This window comes from Triturus cristatus, chromosome 9 (genome assembly GCF_964204655.1).
Source record: "Triturus cristatus chromosome 9, aTriCri1.1, whole genome shotgun sequence".
NCBI classification, from domain to species: Eukaryota; Metazoa; Chordata; class Amphibia; order Caudata; family Salamandridae; genus Triturus; species Triturus cristatus.
The window spans coordinates 1194931506-1194947891 of record NC_140592.1 but is presented as its reverse complement, the minus strand read 5'-3'; the positions used below and the strand labels follow the sequence as shown (position 1 = coordinate 1194947891).

Below are 16386 nucleotides of genomic sequence, written 5' to 3'. Positions count from 1 at the left end.
CAGTCCAGCCCGAACTGCCAAGCCAGGTTCTCCCTGGACTGGAACCAAGCATCCTAGGACCGGTTTCGGGGTTTCACCCCTCTTCAGCTAGGATAGCTTGATTCCAGTGGCATGGAGAGCACGGGACTCACATCTAAGCATACCCGTCCCACTCGGGGTGACAAATGCAAAAACAACAGTTGATGGACAGAATGCAGAACAATGTCATACATTCACCCCAGTACAGAGATCTGGGCCTAAATCCATCGTTTTGCACAACATTGCAAGTCACCTGTACTTGAGTGACTTGCAGGGGCGTGTGTTCCCCACTGTATTCAACAGGAATGGTTATTACAGACTGAGGGGGTCCAAGGGCAGCACCTAGTCAATTATTCCAAAGTAATGACTGCAACAGAATTCAGGATCCCATGACCTATTGGCACAAAGCAGCTTTTGTCATACCCCGATCCTTGCCCAATCCAGAATGAAAGTACTGGAATGCTTGAAGAGTGCCCTTTTCAGAGTGAAAGATGAGCGATGTACCTGTGTGAGTGCAGTGAGCATGAGTGAGTGCAAGGTAGGCACTGTTCCTGTATAAGTTCATGCTGTGCAGTGTATGTGCGAGTGTTTTGTGTGTGTGAGTGTAGGTAGAGCAGTGTTGCTGGTGGAAGCAGAGTGAATGTTGTTAGTGTGATGATATGCCTTTATGAATGCAAGGTGAGCGGTGTGAGTGCTAAAAAAGCAGTGTTGCTGTGGGAGAGTTGTTTGAGCTGGTTGCCTAGAGCTATGTCTCTGTGTGATTGCAGGTAAGTCTTGGGTTTATGTGTGCAGCGTGATGAGTGCAGGAGGGTACCATTTGCACCTTTTCAAAAAAATTATTGTAGCAGGTTTTCTCTAAATGTATTCAGTAAAATACACAATTTGCACCCAGGTGAGAATACTCACATCATACCTCCTTTTTCAACTCAGGCCTGCTCGCTGCGTTATACTCTGGTCGAACTGTAGTGTAGTTTCTATATCCCTGATAGGCACTGCGATTAGGAATAATATACACAATAGTTTTGACATGGGACTGAGGTCAGTATGTCTCTATCGAGTACATTAAACTTAATTACTTGTGTGTGCCAGCTAACTCAGAGGTCACTAGAAACTTCTCGAATATACAAGAAAGGATTAGTTTCTGACAACCACATAAACATGAAAACTTTGTTTCCCTTAGAGTCGGAACAATCTCAGAACCGTGGAAACAATAGATAACCGTATCACTCAGTCAGTCGTGCATGCTTCGTTACTACAGTTTGCACAGAAATAGAGAGACGGGCGTTTCAATAAAAAGGGGTTTATTGAACAGTCGTATTTCTCATGCAAGAGGTATGAACTGCTACAATCGTGAGACAGGATGCGAAGTACAATACGTACAGGGTTAGCAGTAAGATAAAATAATACTGCAATAGCATGGTTTGTAGCTAAGACATATATTCATAAAATACATACATAAATAACACAGGCTAAAATGTGAATACTCATCTGATGCTTCCCAGTGTACCTAACCTAAGTGTTGTACGAGGTAAGAAGTATGTGCTGTTTTCTAAAGTATAGCTAGCTATAGTTTTAGTTTTGCCAAGAGTTGCCAAACGTTTCTCTAAGTTCTAGTCTGCTCCATACCTTAGAATGTGTGAGGTTGGAATCTCTTTCCAGGACTCGATATCCAACACCCCACAAGGGGAGTCAGAAACACTGGAGCTGGATTCTCTGCAAGCATCTGGTCAGTGCATCAGGCAGGAACTCGATCTCCTTCCCAACTTGCCGTGGCGAACCGCAAGTAGGAGTTGAACTGGACCGTACCGGAACCGTGGTTTGCCAGGACAAGTGCAGGTATATTTATACCTTGAAGGTGTTTAGGAATGCCTGTATTGACTTAAAAGTCGGGCATCGGAACATCATGAATGAACCCCTAAGGAATAGATGTTCATGCATAATAAATGAGTTCTTGGAGAAATCAATATCCAAGCAAGGGAAATTCCTAAAGGCTTAGGACTCTGGTTTTCCAAGAACTCGTTGTGACATGGATTGACAGATGTAGGAGACCATGCCTGTATTTGGTAGCATGGACAATGCCTAAATAAGGGCTGGATTTTCTATGCCTAAATAAGGGCAATATGAATTGGACCTATACAAGGGCATAAATTCGGGAAACCTATATACGGAATCTAAATCTACACACAACAGAACCACTTCACCCACCTACTTATAAAATCTACCAGCCACCACTTGATTATAACACCTAACACAGCCTAACTTCAATTTGGGAGTAGCTAGGAACATGATCCAAGGGACTAACTTTAACAGTAATTTAAAATCCAACTTAATGATAAAATTTGTTTTTTATATTACTATTTTGTTGAGAGTGACACTTATAGAAAGTTGTAGTTTTCCTGCCTCAGACAGATGCGCCTGTCCGCCAGTGTTCAGTGTCACCCTGGAGCTGAATGATTAGTTGTGAAGTGTCTCCCAGAGGTGAGACAAAGTGAGAGGAGTTGATCTTCTCCTGACATGGCCATTTACCCTGCTCCCAGGCACATGATTAACTTCAAAGGATGCCTACTCTGTCAGGTAAATGTAGCTCACACTTGGTCCTGCTCCCTCTACTGTCCTGCTACTCATCCAGGCCCAATGCCAGTGGGAGCGGAGCTGCCCCCAAAGACAGTTTTAGTGACCAGAAGGAGAGTTTGCTCAATTCCCAGGCCATATCTTTGCGGGGGTACATTAGCTCTGCACAGGGGAAGAAAGGTTCTGCCATGTTGGCATTAGGTATGCTGGGGCACTGTGTGATAGTTTGCAATACAACGCACTAGAGGGGCTTCAGAAGTGGAGAGGGCCACCCCAGGGAACTTTTACCCCATTGGTTAGGTAGTGGGCAAGAGTTTTCTCAACCCACAGGCTAGCACTGGACATAAATGTGGTACCTCCAGCACCCTCTTCTTAACACTGCTGGACATGTGGAAGACAGAAGAAAGACTGCATCTGCTGTTGTGACCTGTGAGGAAAACCCCAAGGGCTGAATTTGTTCCCAGTTGTACCCAGGACAAAGAAGTGGACTCAAAAGGTCAGGTGGGTGACTTCCTGTTAAGCTACAGTGGCACAAAAGCTTCAAGAAGCCTACTTTCCTGAAGAGCCCAGCTAACAACTAGAACTGCCGTGGACCTGGCTTGTGCCTTGTACTCCTTAAGTTGTGGGATCCTTACATTGTGCTACTCCTGCCCTACCTGCAAAAGCTGGGACTTAAAAATGTTTTGCCAACTTTTCCTTTGAAGAACTGGTGGGAGATCAGGACCGCCGTATACATCGAATCGGCGGCCGACTCCAACTTACTGGTCTGCCCCGCTGAGGGAGCTCTAACTGTGAGAAAAGTTTCCAAGTCTGAAAGTAGTGGGCTTCACTGGGAGTGAAGCTGATCAACGTTGAAAGCTTCCTGGGCACGGACGCCGGACTTTGCCTCCTCCCAGCTTTCCCGGCTTCATCCATGGCTGTGCCAGGACCCCACTCTTGACCAACTGCCTGTCATCGAAACTTGACTTGGATCTAGCTTGCAATTTGCCCCACCAACGACTGTCTTTTCTCCCAAAATGTTTTTAAGTCTGAAAACTCTTTGACTGGGACTTACCTGGGACTCTTATCCGACTTGAGCTACATCACTGTCATCCTCAAACCTTACACTTGTCCCGGTCTCGCCTGACCAGTTGCCCGCCGTTGGTGCTTTGTGCTGCCAAAATTGAATTTAAAGTTGAAAAATTCCTATCTCCGGGTCCCCTTATTGAATTTTTGTTGTTTTTTTGTTCATTAAAATACTCTTTTATTATAAATTGGAGTAGGATTTTCATTTTGTTGTTTTTTTACTTTTTAATTATTTTGTTACTTGTAAATGTTTTAAACATTTTCTTAAATTGAGCCCGTGTGCTCTGTGACTTAGCCAATAGGAGTTGAGCCCATGTTTAAATTACTGAGATCTTTACTGAACTCTTTGCTGGACCTAACAAAATTACTGATATTATTACTTGTGGTGGACTATCATCCACCCCAACCAATAATCCAATTTCTCAAAGCAAGAAAGAGTCCTAACATGAGTCCTAATGTGATATTTCTTCATGTCGCATGTTACGAACTAAACTACTGAATGCAATATAGAATTAGAGGTCAATCTTACAAGGACAATCTTATAAAGCATTGCCACCATCCGCTTGTAAGGCGACCAGTGTATAAATCACAGATCTGAACTTAGTTGGCACAACACAAATTATTTTTATCCTTGAAAAGTTTTGCTTTAATGAATAGTCTGCATTTTTTGTGGTGTTGATCCCAAAATAATAGGTTTGAGGCAGTAAAAAAGCTCCAGTGTTTTGACTGATGAAATGCAAAGCCAAAAAAGCACTATTGTTTTCAAAATAACAGCTAGTGAAAACATTAACAAAGTGTTGTTATTTCTTTGCTTTCCCTATTTACGTAATATTTTTCTTGTGGATGTCAATGACTGGGGGCCGAGACCAAGTTGAGTGATATTGTTTTAGTAAATAGGAGGTGTGTTTTCTTTTTACTAACAAGATGGTTACATGAAGGAGAACTGTCCTGCATTTATTATTGGTGATTGAAAAGTTGGAATGTGTCTCCTGCTTTCTCTGTTGCTTCCACTGTGTTCAATTTCTACAGACCAGTTGTATGTAAACAAGAAATAGGAATATATATGTATATATGTTTTCGCCTTCTGAACCCCCTTAACTAAATTAGTAAATATTTCCAATTTATTGATATTTGGATGGATGTCCTTGTCTCCTCTTTTCATGGTTTCTTAAATTCACAAATTGGAGTGATGAGGAACAAATTAAATGGTGGAATCAAAAATTAAATGTGTTCTCAGCAATTCTAAATGACACAATTTTTGTTTAGTTCAAAAGATTTCAAAGCCATAATTGGGATGGAGCGAGGGGTATAAGGAGGGTGTTTTATTTTTTTAACACTTCACTTTCCAAAAAACTTTTAGGCATACATCACTATTGAGTTATTACAAATATTTTAGAACACTGTATTACACTGAAATATGTTTACTAATGAATGCCAGAGTCAGTGTAATGCCTTGTCTGAACTTCTGCTTTTCTCTTTCAGGAAACGTTAATAGACTGGTGTGATGAAAAAGAGCTGAACTTGATTTTAACAACGGGGGGAACGGGGTTTGCACCTCGGGATGTCACACCAGAGGTGAGTACTCTTTACCCTTATAAAGATCATTAAAGATCTTACACCATGATATTGCAAATTGGGACCGTAATGTTGTTTTCTTTTGTTATGTTTCTGAAATTTGACTTCCATGGAGGAAGATCGAGACGTTTGCAATCTAGAAGTTGTTTTTAAAAGATTGTGAATGCAATATTCTGAATTTGATACAGTTTCATTCAAGTACAGTTTATTAGATTTTTTATTTATCCCAGAATACAGGATGTAATTCTTTTTTATCACAATGTTGCTCATTTAACACTAACAATTCTTAGTTAAACCTCCACTACTTTTAATTAAGTGTTACTTATTTACTTCTATATTTTAAACTGATATTCACAGAAGCCAAGGATGAAAATATGTTTTGCTAAGCACTTCTCGGTATGCTGCTGTACAGAAGAGAAATAAACAAAACAACTAAAACAAATATAATTTAGTTATAAAATGGATTATTTAATTGATAACAAATCAAACATGTCAAGAAAAAGTGTCTTGGTTATCTCTATAATTTTAGTTATGTGTTTTCCATGGAAATCTATAGGTTTGCATGTTTTTAAGATTTAACAATAGTGCGTACCATATGAAGGCTAATGCTGTTATATTAATATGTCTACCCAATCCTTATAAGAGATTTTCAAAAGTGACTATGGAAAACATATAATGAAATATTGGTAGTGTCTTGAACTGTGAACAGTACAGCACAAACTGTATATAAACAAACAATGCCAATATACCAAAAGATGTTTAGTCTTGTAGGTGAGTAGTGGGAAAAGGGTATTGGTATCTTGTTTCCTACGTTGATTAGCTTAGATAACTGTAAGTCAATGTGCTGTTTAGAGTACTCGTCAGAAAAACTCCAAAGAACATTACAAATGTACTCAATTGAACCAGTCAAACACTGCCAATCCCTTACTTCTAGTGCTTGAATTAGGAAGGCAGGCCTCTTTGAGTCTTCCAGTTGTGCATATTGTTATCACTGTTTGGTGTCTTCCAAGGAGCTGTAGTCTTCATCATGTCGGTCTGTGAGGGTGTTGCAATGTTGACACTTTGATACATTGTGGGTGTATATCAGTGTGATGATGATTGATGGTACTGTATCTTTGAAGTATTTTCGAAAGAAGCTGTTGAGTTTGTCAGGTTGATGCAGTGCTTGACTACCAGAGAGTGTATCCAATCAAGTCAAACGTTTTCGGAGTTTGATGTTTGACTTGATCGGTGATCGTTTTTTTTTTCTTGACTCTGATTAGCCCACTTGTTGTCTGTGATCTATTGGGAGTGCCAGGGAGCTTATGCCCTGTGATTTGATAAACACATTCTCCTTTGTGTCTGGGTGTTCACTTTGATTTGGAGTATGTGGTTGAGAGACTCCAAATCAAAACTGTGCTGTAATTTCTCCAGCGGAATGAAGAATTTCCCAGTATTCATGAATTAGGCTTCAGTTTAGTTAACGACACACAGGTGAGGATTATGCTCACAACTCTATAATTCCTTTTCTCAGCAGTGTACACAGTTCCCATTTAAACTCATTTTCTTCAAAACTCATTTGCAGAAAATAGCGTTGCAAAAAAAGTATCCCAGGTAGAGAATTACTAGTCCTATGAGTCTTGCCTTAGCCTATGTCATCAACAAACTCCCATCATGCACCTGCACCCCAATAATACACCTTTCCTTCCTTCGACATTCTTGTTTTCTTCATACAAACTGACAAACTTCTCGTATCTCTGTACACTCTAATTCTTTCTTCCACTATGAACTAAGCAGCAGAAACCATTGTATGAGAAATTGACACAGGTTAACTTGAACACCATTAAGACAAGGCAATCCATGCCAAGAAAGAAACATTATCCCATGTAATTTAACATAACCATGGTACTTATACTTTACGAGAAACACTTTGGTGCCATCCTCTGACACCATTAAGACTGGGTAGGAAAATCCTCCCCTCTGTTTCCTTAATAGAATGGAGGAGTTTTCCATGAATACAAGGACATTTTCATTCTGTGTCAGGACTGGAGGCAAGGATTGTGTTAATTCAAAGCTTCCTCACTCCCAGAGAAACCATTCCTGCCAACGTTGTAAAATAAAATTAGTGAAGGTAGATTCCTCAGACTAGGTGGCAGCTTTCATGCTCTCTTCCAGTCTACCTCCCAAAACAAAGACTTTAGATGCCTTGGTACCTTTGGCCAAATGAGGTCCAAAAAACAATAAGTCGATCCCAGCTTCCGACTTATCCTCTCTTACCCATTTGATGGGTATAGAAACTCCCCTAAAGGCCTTCCTGATGGAAATCAGAAGTTGGTCAACACTCCCTGGGCAGAATTCTGCTGTCATATTCTCATAGGACTATAGACATTGAACCACACAGAGTTTTAGACTGTCATCAATCTTTAGGTACCTTAAGATACCCTGCCAGTATCTGATTTGTTCTGACTAACTATGTTACAGATTACCCCCTGGGAGGTACATTCTCCCAAAGAGATATAGGGCGCTAACATACAAAAGACTCTTACATAAGATGAGACATAAAAGCCTAGCCAGCTTGGCTAAAATCTCCTTCCAGGAAAGAAATTAACATCCCAGATTGAAGAGTACCTGGAGCCCGGAGGCATAGAAAGGGGAATACTCATCAAGAGTTTACAAACCAGAATGTATTCACCAGCCATTATCCCCTCAAAGGAGATGTGCCCCACATAAAGGGTGGGCCTAAAGGTATTGACAGACCTGTTGGCCAGACCGAGAGCAGCCAGCCGAGACCAGAAGTTCACTTTATGTACAAGGCTGGCCCCCATGAGATGCAGAATTTGCCCACTTACCAGCCCATCTCTTTCAAGCAGATCTGTACTGTTTATTGGTTCTGCCTGACCAAGCCATGGTGATAAGATCCTGAACCTTTTCCGAAATGCCTTAGTTTGACCAGCATCCCCTGAAATCCTCCAGCCCATAAGCTCAAGGAGGCCTTGAAGACCAGCTGGTGAGGTTGCCCTTGACTGTTTCCTCAAGAATTCTGGAAAAATAGGAAGGAAGCTTTCAAAAAGGGTGTTACTAGTACCAGCTTCACCCTCTGCCTCCTCATCTGCTGCCGTCCTTGTGATCATGGCAAAGGGAGTGAAGGCATAATTTGTCTGACCCTCACCCTAATCATGATGGAAGGTGTTCACGGTCAGAGCTCCCAGGTCTGGATGCTAGCTGTAATATCTTTCCAATTGGTGATTGAGGTGGGAAAAGATTAGATGTACCTTGAAGATGCGTTCATGTACCATCAGGTCCTGGAAGACCCTTGGATCCAGCATCCAGTTGCTGGAGTCCTCAAAGTGTCTAGAATTCCAGTCTACAACCCATGCAGGGTGCCTACAAGATGTTCCACCAACACTGAGATTAGTCTGTCCAAACAGGAGTGCAAAAAATCCTTGGGTAACTTTGCAGCATCCTAGACTTGGTACCGCCCAGGCGGATTATGTACCTGACTACTAGCATGTTGTCCATATGAAGGACATAACAGGACACCCTGAACACTGTCAGGCACTTCACCGTGAAGTGACATTCCAAAAGATCCAAGCAATCAGTGTGAAGCTTGAACTCCCCCGACACCCAGTGACCTCCTGTAGTAACACCTCCTTATTGTGCACCCCCGCCCAGAGAGCTAGCATCCAATTCAAAGACCAGATCTGATGCATTCCTAAAGATTTCTCTGCAGTTTGAGGCCTCAATATGGTCTAGCCACTACTGGATTTCCAATCTGCCTTCCGCGGACTCTATCAATTCTGAGTATGCAAATCCTTTGCAGGGGAGAATGCCCTTCAATCTCTGAAGAGCCATTATAGTGGAATAGGAAAGGCAAGGCTATTGTGTCCAGGGAAAGGGTTCTCCTCAGCTCCTTATGGATATTGACCACTTTATTCTTTGCAAGATGACGAGGTGCCTGCACTGTGTTGATAACACAAACTACATGGACTGACTCTGTGTCAAAAGGGAACTTTCTCCATTGCTAATGCAACCAAGGTTCTGTAAAACATCAACTGTCAAGCACAGGTGATTTAAAAGTAATTCCCCGGACTGGTCCTTTAGAAGGAGGTTGTCCAGATAGATAGCTGGCAGATAGCATCTGGACCTGAGGAACTCTGCTACCGGCGTGAGAAGCTGGGTTGAAAGACCAAACAGAATAATGGAGAGCAAAGAATTTGCTCCCACCAGCAGAACAGGAGAAAGCTAGGATGAGGGTGATAGATGGATATTTTCAAATAGGGTCTTTCATGACCAGCTGGACCATACAGTCGTGCAACAGTAAACGTATCCAAAGGGAGGTAAATGCCTTCCATTTCGAAGTGTCTTTAGACCATCCAGCTGTGGAATTTGCAAAGCTTTATCACCAGACAATATCCTTTCTGTTTTTTCTCTACCAGGAAGAGTTTTCTCAAGAGCCCTCATGGGTGAAAGGTCGACCGAACCATGGCCCCTTTTGCTTTCAATTCTGCCATTTCTTTGTCTATCAACAAAGTCTAATCGTCATTAAGGGGAGTGGTTGTGGGCAGTAGTCTTGTCTTGGGCTGCTGTGCAACGTCCCCCTTATTTGTATTTGAGGCCAGCAAAAAGCTTGCCAACTTACCCCAGCCTTAGATAGGAAGAAGAGGGAAGGGTCACCTAAAGGCCTTGCTGACTCTATTACTACAGTGGACATGGCCGCATTCTCTTCTGCAGGGAAAGAAACCTTCAAACTTTAGAAGCGTCTTAGAACTGAGGAGATCTCTTGAAGGGTTGTGCTCCAAATTAGCAATGAGTTTGGAGACATCCCTTGCGCAACCAACCATAGCAGAAACCTTAGGGCTAAAGACCCTGTTAATGGAGATGTGGGTCTTGTTCAAAGCTGAGAAAGCCAAGGCAAATTTCCCTTGCCCCTTCAGAAATTGATCCCAGAAAAAAAGCCCATCAGCCATGAGACCGGGCTCTGAAGTTGCCAACATATCCGATTTTGGGTCCACCTTTATGAGCAAAGAGCATCTGTGCTTCAATGACAAGTTGCAATTAGCATTGCCCAGAAAACAGACAACCCATTGGGCCCGCCTTGGCAGGCTCTCAGGAGAGATCCGCTACCTCGAGGCCCTAGCCTGTTCTTCCATATTTAGGATATTGGTAAGAGGCCCAACAATATCTAAAAGCTTATCTTTGTAGGGCCCCTAGGACCTGGCATTATGCTTCTTCAGGTAAATTTAGACAGAAAGGTGGCCATGTTCTCATTGATCTCAGGTGTGAGAGTAACCTTCCTTTTTGGCCAGGCATGAGGGCACTCAGCCCTCCACCTTCTTCGACCTCCTTGTCAAGAGGTTTGCATATTCTGTATGCCTTATCTGGCAATGGCTACCTTCTCTGAAGGGAGGCATTCAACAGTGTGAACAGAGAGACTCTTTTGAAACTCCTCTGCCTTTACTGTGTGCCAGATAAACATGTAAGAATTATCAGGAACTCTGAGTAAATGACCTGCAAGATAGTCCGTGGAGCACAACTCACAAAAGCCTTCTGAGTGAGGACTGGAGTCCGACAGAGTTGTTTGCTCTCTCCTTTTCCCCTTTTCTCCTTCTGCCGGCCATAGAGTGGATCATGAAAACATCCACAGGGAGAAGAAATGGGATCCAGTAGAAACCTTGGGCACAGCTCGACGACCTGGCAGGAGAAGATCGACCAGGTAGCTGCCGCATTTGCACAACTTTCTCTTATCATTCACATGGGAAAAACCAAGATCCTGAAGGTTTGCACGGCCAGCACAACTGCAGTCACTCTTGCATGCGATGCACTGAAAGAGGTTGAGGCCTTCACTTACCTGGGCAGTGTCTTAGACATGCAGGGCGGCACAGACGCTAACGTCAAGGCAAGATTCAGCAAAGCAAAGGCTGCATTCATTCAGCTAAAGAAGATTTGGAGCTCTCAGGACCTAACGCCGCCTACCAAGATCAGGCTTTTTAAGACCAATGTAAAATCAACCCTTCAGTATGCAGCAGAAACTTGAAGGACAACAGTGACTGCCACCAACAAAGTCCAGACCTTCATCAGCACCTGCTTGAGGAAAATCCTCCAAATACACTCTTCAAACACTATTAGAAAGAACTACCTATGGCAGCAGACTTTCCAAATCCTGCTCATGAAAAAATCTTGAAATGACGCTGGGGCTGGATAGGTCATACCCTCTGCAAGCCTGCATCCAACACCACCAGGCAAGCCCTGACCTGGAACCCTCAAGGGAAAAGGAAAAGGAGAAGGCCAAAAAACACCTGGCACCGATGCCTCGAAGCTGACTGAGAGGAAATGGGTAGCACCTGAAGTCAGACTGAAAGAAAAGCCCTGGACAGAGGTAGCTGGAGAGTCCTGGATGATGGCTTATACCCCAGTAGGGGAGGTAAGCATAAGAAAGTCTCTGAAGGTAAAGCTCTTCCAGTTTTAATATGTCTGAGGCGCCAAGCCTGGCTGTAACCGTGTTTGGATCTCATGGGTTTTGCCCTCTACAGACGGGTACCGGGGACAACTGGGGTCCAGATGTTCATTCGAAGCTCCTGAAGTGTCTGAACCCGTATTACCCTTTAGGTCCTCATCTGCAGAAGGAACACCTTCCCAAGCTGCCTCCCAGGAGTGGGAGGGTTCTTAGCCCAGTGTGTGGGCATGTTATAGAAAGGTCTCACTGAGGCGCTTATGACCTGGGTTATTTTGGGTCTACCTTGCTCTGATGATTCCAGCTTGTTCGGTTCTGCTTAATACCGGTACCTTATGACCTCTGTGATTCTCATACACTAGAGCTTCACAAACATTAAATGGACAACCAGACATTGAAATCAAGGAGAAATTAAGCTTGTTACACCTGTCAGCCATTGGGTGGTCTTCCACCAAACATTATGCTTTTCTCCTCCATTTTTGCTGATCTCATTTTTGTTCGCCTTCGGACTCTGTGCGCTCTACCACTGCTAACCAGCGCCAAAGGTCATGTGCTCACTCCCTAAAACATGGTAACATTGGCTTACACCCAATTGGCACCTTTAATTTTCTTGCAAGTACCTAGTACAGTGATACAACATGTTACCAGGGCCTGTAAATAAATGCTACTAATGGGCCTGCAGCACTTATTGTGCCGACTTAAGTAGCCTTGTCTCGGGCCTGCCATTGCAGCCTGTGTGTGCAGTTTAAACTGCTATTTCGACTTGATAAAATTAACCTTTTGCCAAGCCCAAAGCTTTTTTTTAATACATATGTCACTCCTAGGGTAGGCCCTAAACAGCCCATAGGGCAGGGTGCACTGTATTTAAAAAGCGGGACATGTACTTTTGACTTTCACATGTCCTGGTAGTGAAAAACTCTAAAATACCTTTTTCACTACTGCAAGGCTTACCCCTCTCATAGGATAACATTGGGTTTCCTGATTACATTAAATAAGTGATAACTTCCAACTGGGATCAGGCGGGAATTTTACGTTTGGTGTCTAAAAAATTGTAATTTAAAGCCATCTTTAATAGTGAAATTGGATTTTATGTCACGATTCTGAAAAAGCCACTTTTAGAAAGTGTCCATTTTCTTGTACCAACCGTTTTGTGCCTGCAGCCTGTATCACGTGACTAGGTGTAGCTGGCAGTTGGTCTTTGTGTGTTGCTCCCAGACAGTGAGACAAAGGGGGAATAGGTGTTGGCAGAATGTGCCACCTCTGACTTGATAGTGGGAAGGAGCTGTCACGTATCACACTTACAGAAAGGCTCTGCCTCGGGACACTCGCAAATGGTTTGACACTAGTCTTTTGTGCTCCCTTTGGACCCTCAGACCCAACTCTTCACTACATCCCTGGACATTGGGAAGACTTGGAAGGACTGCTGTGCTGCTCTTTTCCAAGAAAGTCTGCAACTCCGCTGCCTGATTGCAAAGGACTGGAACGGCATCTTGAGCCCAGAACCACCAGATGTGACTCCAAGGGCTAGCTGGCTGGCCTCCTGATCAGAGCCTCAGGGATAGAAAAGGCTCAACCACCTTGAACACTGCATCTGTACACTGCCTGCTATAGGTCTTGAATTTCCCCCTCCCATCCCCCTACCATCCCCCTACCCAACTGGTGCCAACCCTGTCTGGACCCTTGGTAAGGAGCCTGAAGGTGCTCTGCTAGGCACAATCTAGCAGCGCAATGCATCTCCTCGCAGCTTTGTATCGGAACCGCCGCTGCACGATGCATCTGCGATGCAGGACTTTATATGGCAAAACTTTGTCAGTGGCAACCTTGACGACGTCACAGGACCTCGCATCGCTGTTGCTTACCTAAAATTCATTTGTATTTGAAGTTCAATACCTGTCTGCAGAACAAGGTTATATTGTGCCTGTATGGCTGCATCTGCTGTCTGGTAACAACTGTGGAGTCATTATATCACAATCTGCTCTGCTTCCCTAGAAGCCAAAGCTTTGCGAGAGGTGTGATTTCTCAATATTATTATTATAAAAATTCCCTTGCTTTACCTGAGCTAATGTAGAGGCAAAAAGTGTAGAAATGTAGTACCATATTCACTTTAAAGCGACTCTGCCTTTCTGTAAATGTCACACATTGCATGAAGCTATATTTACTAGAAGCACACTATCAAAATACATGATACATACAGCACACTTTGTTGTACTATAACAACCATAAATGCATATCATCTAATCAACAATTGCAAAACAATAACATATGCGTCCTGGAATAAGTGCAGAATGTAAGGGAGTCTGAGGCATATGAAGCAGAACACATGCAAACATACTCCACGCTACACCAGTGACCTGCTGCGCAGCACTCACTCACTTTGATATCATGGAATGATTGGAAAACCTTTGACAAACTCCCTCCTTTCATTCCAAACAACCTCACTCGCACCAAATCTCTTATCTTCCATCCCTCTCATCAAACATCTCATCCTACTTATTAACCTCTCTTCACTCCTCCATACTTTCTTCATGGTACCACCTGTATCTGAATTCCCAACCCTTCAGTGGACAAAAAGCAATTAATTACTACGTTCAGAGTCGCACTCTAAGTCCAAAACACCTCCCTCAGTGCTTGCTTCACAGCAATTACATCCACAAGAGCCTAGCTGCAAACAGTCTTTTACATTTTTGCAGATCCTCTCAAACAAACCAGAAATACCATCCTTTGATGTTCAATTTCCACATTTTGTAAAAATGCCTCAATCTCCTGAAAGACAGAATTTGACCTCCTTATTTGAATTTAATATGTTTTGTGGTTACTGCAGTGAACTATTTAAAAAAAAAGTCCATCTTTTATAATAATCATGCAAAAGCAGAACCTAATGTTGCTCCATGACAACATACTACTGGGCACACTAATGCTTATCTCTGCCTTCTCTAGCAGTTCCCCAAGAAGCATCACTGGGGATGAATGTGGTCTTCTTACCCACATGTGAATCCTTCTTGGCCCTACAGTGCATCTTCTACACTTAGTTCTTCTTAACCCTCACTCAAAGTGTTCCTCATGGCCAACTCAACAATTGCGTGTGACACTTTTCAGGGGCTTCCGTCTGCTGGTTTCCAAACACTCACTCAACAATAGACAACAATACCTTCTCGTCTCGATGCTCCTCTGGGCACAGTGTTCATCCTCACTAGCCTTCTCCCAACCCTTTTTATACAAAAGACACGCATAATTACATATATTTGTTATTATTCCTCCCTATCCTCCTTCAGGGGTAGCCTTGAAAAGTGACCTATTCTTTTTCTAAATTCCATTTAGATATTCATCCTTGAAATTAAACTTGCTGGCTTCTATAATTCATCTAGATTTCCTCGAGGCTGTATTATCTTAATTTTGCTTGTGAAAACATGCACCAGGGGCTGGTGATCCATCTGAAAGACAAAATAAAGAAAGTACTTTGGCAAAGCAAACAAGTCTTGGCAAACCTCTGAGATTTGTTTTTTGTTTTTTTACAAATGTATGCAATAATGATTAAAAGTATAAAACAAATAACAAGAAAAATGCTGCTGAAGCATGCATATGTTTGCAAAAAAATAAATACACATATGTACGAAATTTGCACACAGGCATAATCTCTCAGCGCCAAATGCAAAATTGCTCCTGAGGCAGGAAGTCCAGACACTACTCTGTTATTCACAGAGAGAATAAACAATGATTTGCTCTTTAAAATGCCTTCTACTGAAAAAATACATTAATAGAGTTCTGGTGCCCTAATGTTTGACAAGCTCGGTGCACAGTAGTTTTCTTTATTTATTTTACATATTTGGTTTGTGAGTGGGTTCAACCCCTCATCGGCTCCCGACATTGCCACGGCAATCTCAGCGGGCTACAAGATCTTGAGAGGACTGCCTTCCCAAGCCAGGAGGAGGACTCTCTATCATTTACAAGGAATCCATCAAATGCACAACATACATGGAGAACACCACCCCATTCATGGAACCCCGGCACTTCAAGCTGCAAGTCTCAGAAAACTTCACCCTGAACTGGACTCTTGTCTACCGACCACACGGACCATGAGCCACCTTTTCCAACCTCATCACCAACTTTTTGCTCCACTAACCATCAACTCCAGAGCCTGCATTTGCCTTGGTGACCTCAGCTTTCACCTAGAAGACCGGAACGACCCCTGCTCCAGAGCACTCCTGGAAAGCTTGAGCAACATCAGACTAACCCAGCTTGTTCCAGAACCAACACACATGGACCAACCACTCCATCATCCACTTCCAAATAAACACACCTCAAGTCAACACTGCTACTAGGCTCAGCATTCCAAGCCACAGCTGGGGCAAAATCACAGAAGCAGACTGGTTCAGCGCCCTCATCATAGATCAACCTTGCATCAGTCAACCTTGACATTGGCTTCACCAACTGGATCAAGACTTGCAGTATCCGTGGGTCGAAACGCCGTTGACGCTTCAATACTAGGCCTAACTAAGAGAGGACACAATTGTTATAGTGTGTATTTTGTTATTTGTTGTTTTTTCTCTGCCACTGTTTTTTCAGTTTACACTTGTCAATGTTCCTTATTTTATCATTGTTCATGTAACTGTATGAGCACCCTTACCATTTTGTTTATCCTTTGTGTCTTATTGAATTTATATTCAACATCATTTTTTGAGATTATTTATGTACATGGTCATAGTAAAATTAAGCCAGCACAGTTTTTC

The 16386-nt window shown here is 42.8% G+C and overlaps 1 protein-coding gene across 9 annotated transcripts in view; it reads left to right on the top strand.

The window, feature by feature from the left end:
* The window catches only part of GPHN (gephyrin), a 1582310-nt gene that overhangs the window by 752670 nt on the left and 813254 nt on the right, over nucleotides 1-16386 (top strand). For all 9 annotated transcript variants that reach the window (XM_085627214.1, XM_085627212.1, XM_085627211.1 and 6 more), the window contains exon 4: nucleotides 5137-5229. In XM_085627214.1, the coding sequence (XP_085483340.1) occupies nucleotides 5137-5229 (93 nt within the window). The remainder of the gene's footprint in view (nucleotides 1-5136; nucleotides 5230-16386) is intronic.